The sequence below is a fragment of the Ruditapes philippinarum genome, unplaced genomic scaffold, assembly GCF_026571515.1.
Source record: "Ruditapes philippinarum isolate M1 unplaced genomic scaffold, ASM2657151v2 ctg3931_1_1_1_1, whole genome shotgun sequence".
Taxonomy (NCBI): domain Eukaryota; kingdom Metazoa; phylum Mollusca; class Bivalvia; order Venerida; family Veneridae; genus Ruditapes; species Ruditapes philippinarum.
Genome location: NW_026860597.1, coordinates 169,501 through 190,167, shown reverse-complemented (window position 1 = coordinate 190,167; position 20,667 = coordinate 169,501). Strand labels below are relative to the sequence as shown.

The 20,667-nt window shown below is 36.0% G+C and overlaps 1 protein-coding gene across 7 annotated transcripts in view; it reads right to left on the bottom strand.

The window, feature by feature from the left end:
- LOC132712736 (serine/threonine-protein kinase PAK 2-like) overlaps positions 1-20,667 on the bottom strand; it is a 168,740-nt gene that overhangs the window by 14,286 nt on the left and 133,787 nt on the right. For all 7 annotated transcript variants that reach the window (XM_060695155.1, XM_060695158.1, XM_060695161.1 and 4 more), the window contains 2 exons: positions 17,656-17,793; positions 11,633-11,743 (listed from right to left, as the gene is read on the bottom strand). In XM_060695155.1, coding sequence (XP_060551138.1) covers positions 11,660-11,743; positions 17,656-17,793 — 222 coding nt within the window. In that variant the 3' untranslated portion in view covers positions 11,633-11,659. The remainder of the gene's footprint in view (positions 1-11,632; positions 11,744-17,655; positions 17,794-20,667) is intronic.

Below are 20,667 nucleotides of genomic sequence, written 5' to 3'. Positions count from 1 at the left end.
TTATTTGAATAATTCTTAATGGTGACCACCAAAGAAACATTCCTGTGAAGTTTGGATGAATAGCGGTTTATGAGGAGATGTTGTTTAAAGTAAAAGTTTACGGACGCCGCACCTGATTAACTGGTAGGGGACTAAAAAGTTATATCTTACAAATAAGCTTGCTATATATAGGCCTTTAAAAAATATCTGTGTTTGGGGGAACCTAGCCCCGAGTGTTTTTTTTTCTTCATATTTATCGATTTTTTTGCTAATTGTCTGAATAAAATTTCAAAGAGCTAAAAATATCTATGACCTGTTTTATAGTAAAAAAAATTTGTAAAAGAACTTAAAAGATATTGACTCACATAAGACCAATTTTGGACTAGTCAAATAAACTCCAAAATTAGTCAAGGCAGAGTTACTTTTCTTGTAGACTGCACATCTATCCATTAAGATCTATCTACCTAAAAAATTTCATGTTGATACCTCTTTTAGTTTTTGAGTTATGTCCTGGACAAGATTTTCTAAAAGGTTAGACAATTCAAAAACGGGGCTTAAAAGAGTTATGGTCCTTTGCACTGAACTTCTACCCAATGAGATCTATCTACATACAAATTTTAATGTTGATATCTGTAATAATCTAAGAGCTATGTTCCGGACAAAGTTCAGTGTTAAAATAAACAAAGGGCAAGAACTCCAAAATTAGGCAAAATGGAGTTATGGTTCTTGTGCATGGCACATTTACCCATTGAGATCTATCTTCCTACATAGTTTCATGTTGATATCTCTTATAATTTTAGAGTTATGTCCCCGACAAAGTTCAAAGTTTAAAAATAAACAAAGGGCAATAACTCCAAAATTAGGCAAAGCAGAGATACGAGTCTTACGCACTGCACATCTACTCATTGAGATCTATCTACCTACAAAGTTTCATGTTGTATCTGTAATAGTTTTAGAGTAATGTCCCCGACAAGATTTTTCTAAAAGGGGAGATAATTAAAACAAGAGGGCCATGATGGCCCTGAGGTCGCTCACCTGTATAAAGGCCCCCCCCCCACTCCCAGGCCAATTTTTACCCAAGGGCTTTTATTTGTTTATTTGAACAGACTTGGTAGACACCCATAAGAAGATGTTTCATGCTAAACATGTAAGTTCTAGCTCATTGGGTTTTTTAAAAGAAGATTTTTAAAGTTTTTACTATACACATATAGTTAAAAACAATGACAACCCTGGGGCAGGGCCAGTTTTGACCCCCGGGCTTTTATTTGAACAAACTTTGTAGATATTTACTTAAAGATGTTTCATGCTTAATATCTAAACTCTAGCTATTTGGGTTTTTTCAAAGAAGATTTTTAAGCTTTTGCTATACACATATAAGGAAAATCAATGCCCCCCCCCGGCGGGGCCAGTTTTGACCCCAGGGCTTTTATTTACACATACTTGGTAGACACCCATTAGAACATGTTTCATGCAAAATATCTTAGCTCTAGCTCTTTGAGTTCTTTAAAAAGAAGATTTTTTAAGTTTTTGGGGCGGGGCCAATTTTGACCCCAGGGCTTTATTTGAACAAACTTGGTAGACACTCATTAGAAGATGTTTCATGCTAAATATCTTAGCTCTAGCTCTTTGGGTTCTTTAAAAGAAGATTTTTTAAGTTTTTACTATATGCATATAGGGAAAATCTATGACCCCCTGGGGCGGGGTCAATTTTGACCCCAGGGCTTTTATTTGAACAAACTTGGTAGACACTCACTAGAAGATGTTTCATGCTTAATATCTTAGCTCTAGCTCTTTGGGTTCTTTAAAAGAAGATTTTTAAGTTTTTACTGTATGCATATAGGGAAAATCAATGACCCCCTGGGGCGGGGCCAATTTTGACCCCAGGGCTTTTATTTGAACAAACTTGGTAGACATTCACTAGAAGATGTTTCATCCCAAATATCTAAGCTCTAGCTCTTACTGTTCTTTAAAAGAAGATTTTTTAAGTTTTTACTGTATGCATATAGGGAAAATCAATGACCCCCTGGGGCGGGGCCAATTTTGACCCCAGGGCTTTTATTTGAACAAACTTGGTAGACACTCACTAGAAGATGTTTCATGCCAAATATCTAAGCTCTAGCTCTTAGGGTTGTTTAAAAGAAGATATTTAAAGATTTTTCTTTCGGTTGCCATGGCAAACAGAGTTCTGCATGGAATTAAATTCTTTGAACAATTTTTAAAGGTGATCACCAAAGGAACATTCCTGTGAAGTTTGGATGAAATTGGCTCAATGGTTTATGAGGAGATGTCATTTAAAGCAAAAGTTTACGGACGGACGACGGACAGATGGACGGACGGACGCCGGACGAAAAGCGATCACAAAAGCTCACCCTGTCACTTTGTGACAGGTGAGCTAAAATTGGGGCGGAACAGAGTTATGGTTCTTTTGATTGCACTTCTACCCAATGACATCTATCTACCTACAAAGTTTCATGTTAATATCTCTTATAGTTTTAGAGTTATGTTCCAGACAAAGTTCAAATTTTAAAAATGAGCAAAGGGCAATAGCTCCAAAATTAGGCAAGCCAGAGTTACGGTTCTTGAGCACTGCACATCTACTCATTGAGATCTTTCTACCTACAAAGTTTCATGTTGATATCTTTTATAGTTTTAGAGTTATGCCCTGGACAGGATTTTTCTAAAAGGGGAGATAATGCAAAAGACGGTGCAAAATAGAGTTATGGTTCTTTGACACTGCACTCCGCCTTAATGCCCTATACCACTGTGTGAAGTTTAAACAAATTATCTTCAAGGGTTTTCAAGTTATGCTCCGGACAAGACAAAGGATGTACTCACAAAAGGGTACTTATGTGACTTTTCCTTTGATCTTTTTGGCCATTTTTAGTCACACAAGGCTTAAAAAGAAACACACAAGTAATAATGGATTAAGAGAATTTACTGTTACCCATTGTTCTCCAAATCACACAAGTACCTCTGGGTTCATACGGATGGACAGACGGATAGATGGACAGACAGACAAGACGGTGACTATATGCTCTCTCTTCGGGGAGCATGAAAATCATCCAGGCCTAAAATAAATCTAAGGGTGCCGGTTCTTGTGGCCTGAAAAATATATAATTTTGCATAGACTGATACTAAGATGGAGACAAAAGTTTTAACAAACTAGTATCCACCATGCGATGTCATCAGGAAGGGATGATGGAGATCTTTATCGTCAAAAGCAGGTGGTTGGGTAAATGACATTCAACTGGACAGCAGTGTGATATTTCATCCAACACATTAACTGCCTTAAGGGCCTCACAGATAAGGAACGCAACTACCGGCAGCCAAGGTATTCATTATGAGGCTTCAGCAGCTAAGGTTAACACGTTACAATATTCTAAAAACAAAACGTTTACACTGTTACCTATCAAAGAATTTCTCATTGAGGATAGTGAAAATTTACCCATAAATAAAAATGGATGAGAATGACAACGAGGTATGTTTAAACGTAATTATTTAGATTTCTTTTTATTTGGTGTAATATTATTTTCTACAAAGTATAATAAATATAAAAAGCATCGCATATAAACTTTGCAGAGGCAAGTTTTATTAAAGAATCATTGATACAATATTATAAGTGATGGATACGTCACAAATTTTAAAATTCTGCAATGTGAAAACGGTGGCATGACGGATACCACGTCAAATATGCTACAATAACGAATCAGTATGTTATTAGATTCAAAGTCAATTAATTGCCAAAAATTTTGTTTTGTTAGTGACGGAAATATGTTATGGTAAATTTTTCAATATGGTCGGCGAATACACCTTCGGCCACAAATATGCTTGGAGATAAATTGAATGAGAATATCAAGCAACTGAAAGAAAACAGAACAAGTCTTACATCAACAAATCGGAAGCCTTTTTTAGGAAAAAGGGGGGGGGGGGGGGGAGGGGTGTCATACAATTGGAACCAAACATTCCTGTGAAGTTTGGATGAAATTGGCTCAGTGGTTTATGAGGAGATGTCATTTAAAGTAAGTTTACGGACGACGGACGCCAGACGAAAAGCGATCACAAAAGCTCACCCTACAGTGACAGGTGAGCTAAAAATGACAGCCACATCACCGGGGGTTCGGTACGCCACTTTGTATATTAGACCGTTAGAAAAGGTTAAAGAGAAACAAAATTAAAAACAAAAACAAATTAAAGAAATCTACCTATTTTTGATTTCAGAACTTCCTTCTTTGGTTATTGCAAATTCTAAAATCTCCCTCTTTTTGAAGAAAAATCTCTCACTTGATCATTGAAAAAATTCACATGTATGTAAAGACATTTTGTAAAAATATCACAAATGCGCTTGTCCGTCTTCACACTGACAATACAACTAGTTGTACATATATAAATCATTTGGGTGGTAAAATAAAAAATTTAGATTGTACTGAGCGACAAATTTGGTTTTGGTGTATTGAAAAGAAAATACATTTATCCGCATGTCACATGCCTGGAGTGTCGAATACACAGGCAGACAGATTAAGCAGAAATGGAAACGACGACTTAAAATGGTCATTAAGTGAAACAATTTTTCAAAAACTAAGAATGAAATTTCCACGATTAGAAATTGATTTATTTGCTTCAAGACTTAATGCAAAATTGCCAAAATATGTAACTAGGTATCCAGATCAAACGCATTTGTTGTTGAGGCTTTTATATTTTCATGGAATAAATGTTTATATTACATGTTTCCTCCTTTCAGCCTGATGTCGCGCATATTACAAAAAATCGAAGAGGACAAAACAAAGACAGTAATAATTGCCCCACTCTGCACAGCACAGGCATGGTGGCCAATTATAACAGAATAAACTAGAACTATCGCTGAATGCGATTCATACCCCCACCAATGTCCTTGACAGAAGACAACTTGGAAAGGTGGTTAAGGGAATAACTTTAGTGGCACAAATACATAAAAAGAAATGATCTCTGGTGGAGAAAAGACTAATTGTACAGGTAATAGTATAAATATATATTATCAAATCATGTTTGAAACAGTTACAATTAACCTTTCATTTTCCCAATGTACTAACATACATGTGACATCCCGGCGGGATTTAAAAAAATCCCGATATTTCGACACTGATCCCGATTCCCGATATTACAGCTTGAATTCCCGATATTTAAAAATAAAATCAACATAAAAAAAAAAAAACACAGCACCTATATCTAAAATGTAAACCGTGCCTCCGGGCATTGATTGTTATCTGTCCATATCCTAAATTATAGCGGATTAAATGTTGAGTCGCTAATTGACAGCAAGGTGACGTAATAAACAGTTCCAATAGTAGAGGTGTAACGATTCATCGATGCATCGCGATCTGCCCTGTCCTCGATGTATGCATTGTAAAGAAATTACAAATTCCAATATATTGCAATGCAATACATATTTCACCTCCCGATCTATCGATATAGCGGGGAAGTATCGCAATACACTAACAATATCTTCCAGGAAAATAAGGACAAACGTATTTTTTGAAAGACTGAAGAAAGAAAAATAGCTCGGATGAAAACAATGAACAAGCGCAACTATTATCATAGCATCGTTGTCATCTCGTTTCCCATTATCCGCAATCATTTAACGGTAACTAACCAAGTTTTATCAATTGCGTATAAATAGGCTGGTGTTCTTTGAACTTGTTCATAATAAAATAAATAATTAGAGACCTATGCGTTTTCAAGAAAAAAACAACCTACAAACATGAATTTGTAATTTTATTTAGTCGCACTTGATGCCGAATTAAAATAGTGATGATGACAACATTCCCATGTGATATTCGTCACGTATTTATACTTTCATTTCCGTTGACATCATTTTCCCGTAAAATATCAACAAAACAAACAAACAGAAAACATGACTGTAGACTGCAAAATATTTAGAAGGGGAAACTATAGTTAATCCTCCCTGGTCATATAATTCACGAGTTTTGGGAACATTGTAGTTTTTTGGGGATCCAACAGACAGCGTTGTATAATGTGGAAGACCGGACGTGGAGTGTTTGCAAAATTTGCAAACTCAAAATAAAATACGAAAAATTGAGATTGAAACTGATAAACTGTTATTTACACAGTTGTTGACCTAATTGTAAATCACTTGTTACTTTTTTTTTTCACAAGAAAAATCTTTAGTGGTGTATTGTAAGACTGAAATTGTTAAACTGCCATATTTACAGAAGTGGACTTTAGTGTTAGAATAGAAGATATCAATTTGCTGTTATGGTATAATTAACAATACCTTTAATCCTTAAGTAATCAGAAAAGTACAGTTGACTCTCGGTAACTCGAAATCCAAGGGACTGGGCATTTTACTTCGAGAGAAACGGAATTCGAGTAACGTGGAACTATCGCTATTACGTTGACATTCGTACATGTATATACATGTGCCAAAATTTAATACATGTATATTATTAGTGAAACATAAACACACAATTATATTTGATTTAATTGATCATCGGACGAAAACGAAATTAGCAACTATCGTGAACCGGAAGGACAAATTAATGTATGTAATATGCGGGAACATTAATTATACAAATGTCATTTAAGTTGATAACACACATTAATACCTAGGCTGTTATTTGACTAACCCCCGTCAGACTGATACGAGTAAACATTCTTTAGAAATGTAATCAAATTTTAATTTAATTATCTAACTGTTAAAACCAATTAAGTCCTGAAACGGATTAAAGTCACTTTTACGAGGTGTTAATAATACATGATGACCGGCAAAAAAATGACCATGAAACGTGTACATCACGAGTGACAACATCTCACCTTGATGTCGCCGACCTTTGATCAGTCGTCTGTTTTCACACTTCGACTAATTGAGATGAAAATATGTTGGACTTTAATTGACGGGACCAAATTTTCTTTTCGACTAAACAGGAGTCTCGGTAACTCAAAATTTGACCTAAGCGGAGTTCAAATACAAAGATAAAGAAGGAAATTTGACGGGACTTTAGAAATTATTCGACTAAGGCGGAAATTTGAGTAAAGCGATTTTGACTTATTGAGAGTCAACTGTAAATTGTTGAAAGATCAAAATCGGAAACCAAGTTATAACAACAAGTTAAAGAGTTTATTTTTTTTTGCTATTGTAATAGTTTTATATTATATTTGTAATTATGCTGTAAACAAATGGCCAAATTTTTATATACAAAGTCTGAAAGTCAGTATCGTGATACGTATCGCATCGCAACATAAGAATCGCAATATGCATCGCAATTTTTCAAAGTATGCAATACATATCGTGAATCGCATCGTTTTGAAAAACAAATATCGTGATATGTATCGTGACAGAAAAAAATGGCAATGCACAGCCCTATCCAATACCCAAAGTTATTCTCACATGTTTAACTTAACACGTGTCGTGTGTCAGTCAATTGACCTCTTTTGTAATTTGGCAGTAGGTATTACACGCTACGTCATCAAAACTACCCTGTAAATTTACATGTATGAATTCGGCTCAACCTTTCATTTTCTTTGACTAGTGCCGCACTGATAAAGATAAAAGGTGAGCAGAATCATTTAAAGTGGATCATTCAACAACCTGTTCGAGATGTCTAATTAACCTATTTTTAGTGAGTGGGTAATTTTTTTGTTTTGTTTAGGAATGACACAATCATCGAGGCAAAAATGTGGATTTAATTAAAGGAACGATTCTTGAATTTATTTTGAGTCTTCTACTTATGTTACGTAATTTAACTGTCAGAGTCTTATGTTCATGAATAGTTGTTGCACGTTTTCAAATAGCTTGTAGCCAATATTGAATGACTGAAAAGACAGATATAATTTTTCAAACTGAAAATAATGAAATGTAAAAATGTGACTGTTTTAGAAATAGCCTGTATGACTACACTTATTTATTTATCTATTTATTATTTTTTGGTGAAATAAATTAATATTGATCAACAAAAAAATCATAAAAAGTATAATCATTTAATGATTTTGAGGGTAATATAGATTCTTTGAACCAAATGTGTCAAACACGCATTGAAATTCGAGTCGATGAAAAATCCAGTTTTGAGCCTCAAAATCCAGCTGAAAATCCAGATTTGGCCCATTTCATTTGTCACATGTATGTACTAAACATTTTATAAGTCAATTTTTGACCTTCAAGTGTGGCCTTGACCTTAAGCTGGCACAAGGGTAAGATGGGTTCTGCACATTGCCCAGTTGGGGTGAACAATTGAGTAAAGTTTAAAGAAAATCCTTCCATTAGTATAGAATTTATAGAGCGGACACGACATATTGTCTAGTATTGATTGTATGTAAATTTAAAGACTTAAAAAGGGGCATAACTTTGTCAAAATGCAATACAGAGTTATGAAACTTGACCTGCATATCTTATTTGTGACACCTCATATATCTTTTAAGTTTCAAGCAAATACCTTTTCTAGTTTCAGAAATATTCAAGTACATGTGAAAATTTAAGAACATTTTCTAAGTCAATTTTTGACCTTCAAGTGTGACCTTGACCTTTAGCCGGCACAAAGGTGACATTGATTCTGCACATAACCTTGTTGAGGTGAACATTTGAGTAAAGTTTGAAGAAAATTCTTCCATTAGTATAGGATTTATAGAGTGATCACAACATATTGTCTAATATTTGATTGTATGTAAATTTGAAGACTTAAAAAGGGGCATTACTTTGTTAAAATGCAATACAGAGTTAAGAAACTTGACCAGCATATCTTAATTGTGACACTTCATATATATTTTAAGTTTCAAGCAAATACCTTTCCTAGTTTCAGAAATATTCAAATTACATGTTAAAATTTAAGAATATTTACTAAGTCAATTTTTGACCTTCAAGTGTGACCTTGACCTTAAGTCAGCAAAAGGGTGACATGGGTTCTGCACATTACCTTGTTGAGGTGAACATTTGAGCCAAGATTGAAGAAAATCTTTCAATTAGTGTAGGACTTACAGAGCAGACACAACATATTGTGTAATATTTGATTGTTTGATATTTGACCTTCAATTGTGACCTTGTCCTTGAGCTGACACATGGACAACATGGGTTCTGCACATCCACTTGTTGAGGTGAACATTTGAGCCAAGTTTAAAGAAAATCCTTCAATTAGTGTAGGAATTACAGAGCGCACACAACATACTGTCTAATATTTGATTGTTTGATATTTGACCTTCAATTGTGACCTTGACCTTGAGCTGACGCATGGGCAACATGGGTTCTGCACATCCCCTTATTGAGGTGAACATTTGAGCCAAGTTTGAAGAAAATTTTTCAATTAGTGTAGAACTTACATAGCGGACACAACATACTGTGTAATATTTGATTGTTTGATATTTGACCTTCAATTGTGACCTTGACCTTGAGCTGACAAATGGGCAATATGGGTTCTGCACATTCCCTTGTTGAGGTGAACATTTGAGCCAAGTTTGAAGAAAATCTTTCAATTAGTGTAAAACTTACAGAGCGGACACAACATACTGTGTAATATTTGATTGTTTGATATTTGACCTTCAATTCTGACCTTGACCTTGAGCTGACACATAAGCAATATAGGTTCTGCACATCCCCTTGTTGAGGTGAACATTTGGGCCAAGTTTGAAGAAAATCTTTCAATTAGTGTAGGACTTACAGAGCGGACATGACATACTGTATAATATTTGATTGTGTTTGATATTTGACCTTCAATTGTGACCTTGACCTTGAGCTGACACATGGGCAACATGGGTTCTGAACATACCCTTGTTGAGGTGAACATTTGAGCCAAGTTTGAAGAAAATCATTCAATTGGTACAGGATCCATAGAGCGGACATGAAAATGGAGACGGACGGACCGACCGACTGACCGACCGACGAGACAAAGCGAATCCATTATAGCCCCCCCCCCACATTTTGTGGTGGGGGTATAATAAACAGTCCATGCTATATATTACCAAAATCTCAAGAAATATTGAGCTTGGTACACAAACCAGGAATAAAACATCTTTTAACAAAAATGACACTACTGGCTTTCTGTATATCAGGAAAGCTTTACGAAAGCGAGGGGTACCGAAACAAACACTTAGAACTAGAAATGTGTCCATAGGACACGGGTGCCCCCACACTCCAATCTGTCAATCTTATGTCTGTAGGTCAAATTTTTTTTTTGGCTACATGTGCCCAAGTTGAAAACTAAAAATCTTTTATTAAGTAAAGGGCAAATACTACAAATACTGAATAAATCCACAAGAAAACTCCAAGGTGCATAAGTATACATGCTGACCAACATTCTTGTTAACTTTCAGGCCTACAGGTCATAAACTTTTTGAGTTATGTGCAACACAAGTTAAATATTGTAAATTTTTACTAAGTCAAGAGCAATAACTCTAAAAATACTAAGAATATCCACACAAAAATACCCAGGTGCACAACTACACATGCTGATCAACATTCCAGTAAGGTTTCATGACTCTAGGTCAAATATTTTTTAGTTACATGCGACACAAGTTGAAAATTGCAAATTTTTACTAAGTCAAGGGCAAAAACTCTAAAAATACTAAATATATCCACATGAAAATACCCAGGTGCACAACTTCACATGCTGATCAACATTCCTGTAAAGTTTTTATGACTCTTGGTCAATTACTTTTTGAGCTACGAGCCACACAAAAAGACAATGGACGGACAGACAGACGGAAGGATGTACGGATGGACGGACAAGGGTAAATCTAAATGCCCCCCCTTAAAGTGGGGGCACAAAAACTTGGTACCTACCCTACCCAACTTTTTCAGCCTGTTCCCCAAAACACAGATTGTCTTTTTGGCCATACCAAGTTTGATTACAATATCTCATTCCTAACTCTAAATAGTGTCTGGAAACCATTTTTCTATTTTTCGTAATGTCAACATTGACCTTGATCCAAGGGGGTCCAAATGCAATACCAACTAAGGTTTCCACATAAGGTATAAAGCAACCTCATTTTTACATCTAAAACTGTGCACATGACCCTAATTTCATGGCTGTACATCAAAGGACAAGACATTAGGTCACTTTGTCAAATTCAAGGTCAACTGATATAAAAGTTGAATTTAAAGCAGCTTATGGTCAAAATTTCATAGCTGTTTATCAAAGGACAAGAAAGTAGGTCATTTATCACAATCAAGGTCAGCTGATATTAAAATTCTAACATTTCACTTTAGTTAATTCAGAGAAGGTTTTTTAAGTATTAACTAAAAACATATAAGGAAAACCAATGATCCCCAGAGCAGGGCCAATTTTGACCCAGGGCTATAATTTGAACAATCTTTGTAGAGGTCTACTAGACAAGGCCATATGCAAAATATCTAAGCTGTAGGCATTGTGGGTCTTTACAAGAAGTTTTTAAAAAAAAAATTTTCTTATAATTCCTTTTGGTTGCCATGGCAACCAGATTTTTGCATGAAATCAAATTCTTTGAACAACCTTTCAAAGCCTTTCACGCAAGAACAATGCTGCCAAGTTAAGTTGAAATCAGAAAAGTGGTTTTAAACAAGAGGATTTTTTAAGTTCACTATATAATCTATATAACAGACAGACAGACAGGCACGCACACACGCACACAATCACACACGCACACACACACACAGGTGAATCGTTATATGCCACCTCAGCATCTGCCTTAATCTTACCTTAAAAATTAATAATTCCTGGAAAAGTTAGTGTCCTTTCTGTGATTCCTTGGAAGCCATTATAAGAGGAACTAGACTGGCTAAAGGCTTAGCTAGACGTAGAAATGGATGCTAAAATAAACAAAATGCATACATTTTAAGTATTATTAAAAAGTTTAACAAGCACTGGTGTTGCAAACAAAACTAAGGTTTTGAAACTAGAAGGGTTTTTGTCACAAAAACATAATTGTCTCCCAAAACGATGTATTGTCATTCATGTGAAGTTTCATTGAAATCCCACCAGTAGCTTCACCTGTGAAAGCCGGACAAGATTTTTCTATTTATAGCTCTGATGGCCATTTTGTGCAGCGAAGCGGAATGTGCCTGTATTCTGCACAACTAGGGATGGTACTGATCACTCCTGTAATTTTTGGTTAAAAGTCCCATCAGAAGTTTGACTTGTGAAGGCGGGACAAGGTTTTTCTATTTCTAGCTCTGGCGACCATTATGTGCAGCAAAGCGGAACTGTGATGCCTGTGATGTGCACAACTATGGATGGTTCTGATCACTCCTGTAAAGTTTGGCTGAAATCCAACCAGTAGTTTGACCTGTGAAGGCCAAACAAGAATTTTCTAATTTTTGTCTCTGGCGGCCATTTTGTGCAGCAAAGGTGATGTGCACAACTAGGGATGGTACTGATCACTCCTGTAAAGTGTGGTTGAAATCCCATGAGCAGTTCGACCTGTGACAGTCAAACAAGTTTAATGGGGATGGACAGAAAGACGGCGAAGGCAAAAACAACAAGAGGGCCATGATGGCCCTGAGTCGCTCACCAGAAACAACTGCTTTCTAGTGTTGGAATGTCAATATATTCTTATATTAAATTTGAGCATAGAATATGTTTAAACAATAACTTGAAGAAATGCCATGACCTGGGGTATTTAAGCTTTAGCTTAAACGGGGCTAATCAAATTAATACGAGCAAACTTGATAAAAGACTACCCAAGAATGCTACAGGCAAAGTTTGGTGATCATCCATCAATTAGTTCTGTAGAAATAGACATTTAACGGTATTTCTATTTTTAGCTATAGAGACCCCTAAAAGGGGCTAATCAAATGAATATGAGCAAACTTAATAAAAGACTATCCAAGAATGCTACAGACAAAGTTTGGTGATCTTCCATCAATTAGTTCTGTAGAAATAGACATTTAAAGGTATTTCTATTTTTAGCTTTTGCGGCCCCTAAAAGGGGCCAATCAAAATAATATTAGCAAACTTGATAAAAGACTACCTAAGAATGCTACAGACAAAGTTTGGTGATCATCCATCAATTAGTTCTCTAGAAATAGACATTTAAAGGTATTTCTATTTTTAGCTTTTGCGGCCCCTAAAAGGGGCCAATCAAATTAATATGAGCAAACTTGATAAAACACTACCCGAGAATGCTACTGACAAAGTTTGGAGATCATCCATCAATTAGTTCTGTAGGAGAAGATGTTTAAAGGTTTTTCTATTTTTAGCCCTAGAGACCCCTAAAAGGGGCCAATCAAAATAATATTAGCAAACTTGATAAAAGACTACCCAAGAATGCTACAGACAAAGTTTGGTGATCATCCATCAATTAGTTCTCTAGAAATAGACATTTAACGGTATTTCTATTTTTAGCTTTAGCGGCCCCTAAAAGGGGCCAATCAAATTAATATGAGCAAACTTGATAAAACACTACCCAAGAATGCTACAGACAAAGTTTGGTGATCATCCATCAATTAGTTCTGTAGAAGAAGATGTTTAAAGGTTTTTCTATTTTTAGCCCTAGAGACCCCTAAAAGGGGCCAATCAAAATAATATTAGCAAACTTGATAAAAGACTACCTAAGAATGCTACAGACAAAGTTTGGTGATCATCCATCAATTAGTTCTGTAGAAATAGACGTTTAAAGGTTTTTCTATTTTTAGCTTTAGCGGCCCCTAAAAGGGGCCAATCAAATTAATATGAGCAAACTTGATAAAAGACTACCCAAGAATGCTACAGACAAAGTTTGGTGATCATCCATCCATTAGTTCTGTAGAAGAAGATGTTTAAAGGTTTTTCTATTTTTAGCCCTAGAGACCCCTTAAAGGGGCCAATCAAATTAATATGAGCAAACTTGATAAAAGACTACCCAAGGATGCTACAGACAAAGTTTGGTGATCATCCATCCATTAGTTCTGTAGAAGAAGATGTTTAAAGGTTTTTCTATTTTTAGCTCTGCTGACCCCTAAAAAGGGCCAATTGGAATGACATGAGCAAATTCAAGTGTGACTGTCACAAGGATGCTACAGACCAAATTTGAAGTAAATCTGCCCAGTAGTTTCAGAGAAGAAGACGATTGTTGACGCATGACGACGGATGCCGGAGCATCCCCCTTTGATACTAATAGCTCACCCTGAGCCTTCGGCTCTTGTGAGCTAATAACATAATAATAAGAGGGCAATTATGGCCCTACATGACTGACTAAGATTGATCACTAAACAAAAATGTCTTTGTTAAATACAAATGCCCCTGGCCCAGATTCTTGTCATTTACAGTTTTCACAAAGGTTTACCCATTTACTCAGGGTATTTTGAACCCTTGGGCCATAATTTGAACAATTTTTGGTTTAGGTAAAGTACACAATGTTTCATGCCAAATATCTAACCTCTAACCATTGTCAATTCAGAGAAGAAGACTTTTTAAGTTTTTACTATATTCATATAAGGAAAGCCTATGACCCCAGGGCGGGGCCAATTTTGACACGAGGGGCCAATTTCATTTAAACAACTAAGGTACAAGACCTATAGATGATATCATATACTAAATATCAAAGCTCTAAGTGATGTACCTTCAGAGAAAAAGATATTTAATGTTTTTACTATAAGTACAAAATAAAAATCAATGACCACGGGGGTGGGCCAATTTTGAACCCAGGGCTACAATTTGAACAATCTTGGTATTGGTCCGCTTCAAAATGTTTCAAATATGTCAAATATCTTACCTCTTCATATAAGGAAAACCTATGACCTCCGGGGCCAGGACAATTTTAATACTAGAACAATCACTAAATGTGATTAATACCCCCGCAAAGCTGCTTAGGAAATGAGGAAGTTACTAGTAACAGAATACCTTGTAAAAGAATTGAAATAGAGATATAGTTGTGGGCAATTAAAGATAGTTGTGGTTTTTTTATGTTGTATTTCCTTTCACTGTGGTTGACCATTGATGAAGTTTTATTGAATTACTCTTTAATAAGTCCAGAAAGAATTAAGCTACTTGAGCAATGCACTTCATCTCGTTGCCCTTGACCATTGTATAAAGTTGCATTGAATTCTAAACATTAGTTTTTAAATTATGCATCTGACAAGGAAAATAAATAAAGGGCAATAACTCTACAAATACTAAAGATAAAGTTATGGTTATTGTACACTGCACTTCCTCTCATTGTGCTTGACCATTGTATGAAGTTGTATTGAATTCCAACTACTAGTTTTCAAGTTATGCACTGGACAAAAAAAGTAACAAAGGGCAATAACTGTAATTAGTTCAAATAGAGTTATGGTTCTTGTGCACTGCACTTCATCTCACTGCCCTTGACCATTGTATGTTGATTCTTTGAATTCCATCCATTAATTATTATGCACAGGACAATAAAAAGTAATAAAGGGCAAAAACTCTTAAATGAGTCAAGAAAGAGTTATGGTTTCTGTGCACTGCGCTTTCTCTCAATATACTTGACCCATGTAATTGTATTGAATTCCAACTAGTAGTTTTCAAGTTATGCTATGGCCAAGAAAAAAGCAATGGAAAAGTAACAAAGGACAATAACTCTATAATTACTCTGAATAGAGTTATGGCTCTTGTGCACTGCACTTCCTCATATTGTGCTTGACCATTGTTTGAAGCTGTTTTGAATTCCAACCAGTACTGTTCAAGTTATGCTCCGGACAAGGAAAAGTATCAAAGGGCAATAACTCTGTAATTTGTCAAAATGGTGTTATTGTTCTTTTGCACTGTACTTCCTCTTAATGTGCTTGACGATTGTATGAAGTTGTATTGAATTCCAACTAGTACTTTTCAAGTTATGCTCCGGACAAGGAAAAGTAACAAAGGCCAGTAACTCTGTAATTAGTCAAGATAGAGTTATGGTTCTTGTGCACTGCACTTCCTCTCAATGTGCTTGACCATTGTATGAAATTATATTGAATTCCAACCATTAGTCTTCAAGTTATGGTTCGGACAAAAGAAAGCAATTGTTACTTGGACAAAAGAAAGCAATGGAAAAGTAACAAAGGGCAATAACTCTGTAATTACTTTAGATAGAGTTATGGTTCTTGTGCACTGCACTTCCCCTTATTGTGCTTGACAATTATATGAAGTTGTTTTGAATTCCAACCAGTAGTTTTTAAGTTATGCTCCGGACAAGGAAAAGTAACAAAGGGCAATAACTCTGTAGTTAGTCAAGATGGAGTTATGGTTCTTGTGCACTGCACTTCCTCTCAATGTGCTTGACCATTGTATGAAGTTATATTGACTTCCAATCAATAGTTTTCAAGTTATGCTCCGGACAAGGAAAATGCAACGGACCGCTGGACCGACCGACCACCGGGTGACTCCTATATACCCCCCCAAACTTCGTTTTTGGGGATATAATAATTGAATGTACGCATGTGGTTGGTCTTATTGGAATCTCATTATATTTTCCTAAATAAGCCTATGTAAACTAAGTAACTCTTGGGGGGGGGGGGGCTTCTTTTTGACCCCCAGGGGCATAATTTAATAACATTTGTAAAGGGCCACATGATGATGCTACATGTCAAAATACCTAAGCTATGGGCATGTAGTTTCTGAGAAGGAATATTTTTTAAGATTTCATATTTAACCGAACAAGTTTTTCTTACATATATAAGCTTTTTTATTTAGCTCCCGTGACCTACTAAGGAATCATATTGGAAATGAAAAATTTAATAGAAGACCATGTCAGGATCATTCCTTTGAAGTTTGGTAAAATGCATGCAGTGGTTTAGGAGATAATCTTGTACAACAACAAGGCTGTATCAATAGAAGTATTCTTTCTTTTAAAAAGTTGATATATAGCCCTCTATAAACATATCAAGCATTTTCAAGACAGCTTTCGTATTATTTTAGTTATGACTGAATCCAGAATCTTTGATCGGACAGATGGATGGACTTACAAAGGGTAAATCTATAGTCTCCACCAGTTAAACCAAAAGGGGAATTAAGTTTAGCAGTGGTAAAAAAGGTGATGCTTTATTCAAAATATCTAAGCTCGGGCATTGAAGTTTCTGAGAAGAAATGTTTTTTAACATTTTTACTACACAAGTTAGGTTAAGATTTTAGTGACCCAAATGGCTGACCTTTTCTAAAGCAAATGACATAACTTTTATAACTTTTGTATACAGCCATTAAGAAATGCTACATGCTAAATATCTGAACTCCCAGATGAGGCTCAACTTAACCTCATGAGCATTGTTTCTAAAAATTTTGTAGGAGACCACAAGGTGATGCCAAATAACTTAGTTCTGGGCATTGTACTTTCTGAAAAACGGTTTTTAAATACTTCATTTTTAAAGTCTAATTTTAGCTTCTGAGACCTACTTATACATAAGACTGTAATCATTTATATAACGATACAAGAGTGCCACTTTAGGGAGATGTTGTCTATTGCAATTGTGGAAAACAACAAAAACAGACATACTGTCATCACAAAAAGCTCACCTCTTAGCACTTTAGGTTTGTTTGTTTCATTTTACGCCTTTTCCCAACAGTATTTCAGTCATATAGACGACATCGTTCCTGGAGAGTTACACCAGTACTAGACTACCTTCCTCCGTGCTAAACTACCAAAGCACCTCCTGGGGATCGAACCCACGCCAGAGACGTAACTGGATTAGAAGTCATCAACTTTAACCCCTCGACCACGGAGGCGGTCTTCTGAGCACTTTGAGCTCAGGCAGGCTAAAAATTATGCAAAATATAGCTATGGTTCTTGAGTCAAGTTCAATCATACCTTCAGTAACTCTGAAGCAGCTGCTCTTTTTTCAACATCCACTTCAAGACATTTATCCAGGAAATCTTGGAAGACAGGAGACAATGTATGTTTCTCCTTAATCTCTGGCTTACCATTGGTTGCAATCAAATACAATGCCTGAAATAGTACATGTGTCAAGAAAGTGACTGGTTTTGATGTTATTTTTCGGTAATAAACCATACCCACTTCCCAAGATATGGAAACAAACAAAGCAGCACTTACTTTAATACTAGCAAGTTATTGTTAAGGTACTTTTATCTAATATTAATATATACATCAAATAAGCACAATGTTAATCATTATTTACAACCAAAACAAACACACAAAATTAACAAGAGGGCCATGATGGCCCTGAAATCGCTCACCTGTATATAGGCCCTTGGGGCGGGCTAATTTTTACCCAGGGGCTTTTTTTTAACCGACTTGGTAGGTACCCATTAGAAGATGTTTCATGATAAACATCTAAGCTCTAGCCCTCGGGTTTTTAAAAGAAGATTTGTTAAGTTTTTACTATAGACATATAAGGAAAATCAGAACCCGGGCAGGGCCAATTTAACCCTGGGGCTTTTATTTTAACAAATTTGGTAGACATTCACTAGAAGATGTTTCATGTTTGATATCTAAGCTCTAGCTCTATGGGTTATTTAAAAGAAGATTTTTAAATTTTTTACTATAGACATAGAATAAAGGAAAATCAGTACCCCGGGGTGGGGTCAATTTTGATCCCAGGGCTTTTATTTGAACAAACTTGGTAGACACTCACCAGAAGATGTTTCATGCTTAATATCTAAGCTCTAACTCTTTTGGTTTTTAAAAAAGAATTTTTACTATATACATATAAGGAAAATCAATGACCCCCAAGGGTGGGGCTAATTTTGACCCAAGTGATTTTATTTGAACAAACTTGATAGACACTCACTAGAAGATGTTTCATATTTCATATTTCTTATGACACATCCATATCTTTAATTTGAGTTGCATATGTTGGGGAGATAATGAATGGGAACTGAAAATTTCCTTTTTTCAAAGTTAAAGGGGCATAACTCTGCCAAAAATCATCGAACCATGACAAAATTCACACTTGACCTGCGCATTTCTTTGACATATCCATATGTTTGAGTGGAATGTGAAATCCCAAGAGGAGATAATGAACGGAAACTGAAAATTTCATGTTATTTTCAAAGTGAAAGGGACATAACCCTGCCAAAAATCATCGAACCATGACCAAATTCAAACTTGACCTGCGCATTCCTTTGACATATCCATATGTCAAATTTGAGTTGAATATGTAACACTGTTGGGGAGATAATTAACAAAAACTGAAAATTTTATATTATTTTCAAAGTGAAAGGGGCATTACTCTGCCAAAAATCACTGAACCATGACCAAATTCGAACTAAGCTTGCGCATTCCATTTACATATCCATATGTCAAATTTCAGTTGAATGTGTTGTACCGTGTTATTTCCTCATGACATATTCATATGTCAAGTTTGAGTTGAATGTGTTGTACTGTTGGGGAGATAATGAACGGAAACTGAAATTTTCATATTATTTTCAAAGTAAAAGGGGCATAACTCTGCCAAAAATCATTGAGCCATGACCAAATTCGAACTTGACCTGTATTTTCTCATGACATATCCATATGTCAAATTTGAGTTGAATGTGTGTAACCGTTATCAAGATAATGAACGGAAACTGATGATGACGGAATGACAGAAAGACGGAATGTCAGGGAACAGGGAAACCACTGACCAGTTTTTCGGCGCCGCCCCCATCAAAATGTTACATCAGGGGGTTGGGGGGTTTTATCGCCAAGAAAATTTTGGACATGTGACAGGTTAAAAATGGCCTCAGGGTAATCTAAGGATAACTAGTAACCGACGCTGAAAAGCGTTTTACTCTATCTCAATTCATTGTGAAGTTACAGCACTTTGAAATCAGTTTTGATGGAAAAAAAAAACAATGCAAAATAGTGCTTTTGCCCCCCCCCCCCAACCCTTGTTTTTGAGGCCTCAAACAGTGAAAAAATGCCCTATTTAGGCCCAAAACACTGTTTATTGTTTGAGAACAGTGACCATTTTTTCGGCGCAGCCCCCATCAAAATGCTACATCAGGGGTGCCAGAAGGGGGATGTGCCTCCTTCTGTTTGGCGTGTTTGAAGGGGGGGGGGGGGAAGTCCCCCTCATCGCTAAGAAAATTTTGGACATGGATAAAAATGGCTTCAGGTCGATCTAAGGGTAACTTGTAAGACGCTGAAAAGCGTTTTACTCTATCTCAATTCATTGAGAAGTTGCAGCACTTTGAAATCAGTTTTGATGGGAAAAAACAATGCAAAATAGTGATTTTTTGGCAATTTTGAGACGTCCCCCTGTTGCCATGGTAATATGAAATTTATGATTGAGCATGCTGTTACAGAGGCTATGCTTGGTCTAGTCAACATTTGTTTCATCAATATTGAAGCATTTTTCATAGTTTCATAGCAGTTTGAACTTGTTACAGGTGGCTTTTCAATGAAAACGGCCATTTTTACGCAATATGCTCATGGGGTAAAAGGTTAAGTAAGAAAATTAGCGAAGGGCAATAACTCAAAAAATCATTAAGTACAGAGTACCGGTTCTTGTGCACTGCACTTCATCTCTATGAGATCTAACATCCTATGAAGTTTCAAGTCCATAGCATTTATAGTTTATGAGAAATGGCCAGGATAAACTAGAACTGCCACTATCATGGCGTGAATACCCCCGCATACCACTTTGTCAGAATCAACAGTGGCCATTTAGAGCTCAAGGACAACCTCCCTGCCAAATCTGAGGTTACTAAGCCAGTGCATTGCTAAGTTATGTATTCTACATGCTTCAAATGTGAAAATGTCAAAATCAATACATTGCGGACAGGACATTCTTTAGCAATTAAGAAGAAAAGCTTTTTTTTGTCAAGGTCCCTGTGACCTTGACCTTTGTCCCAGTGACCTCAAAATCAATAGGGGTCA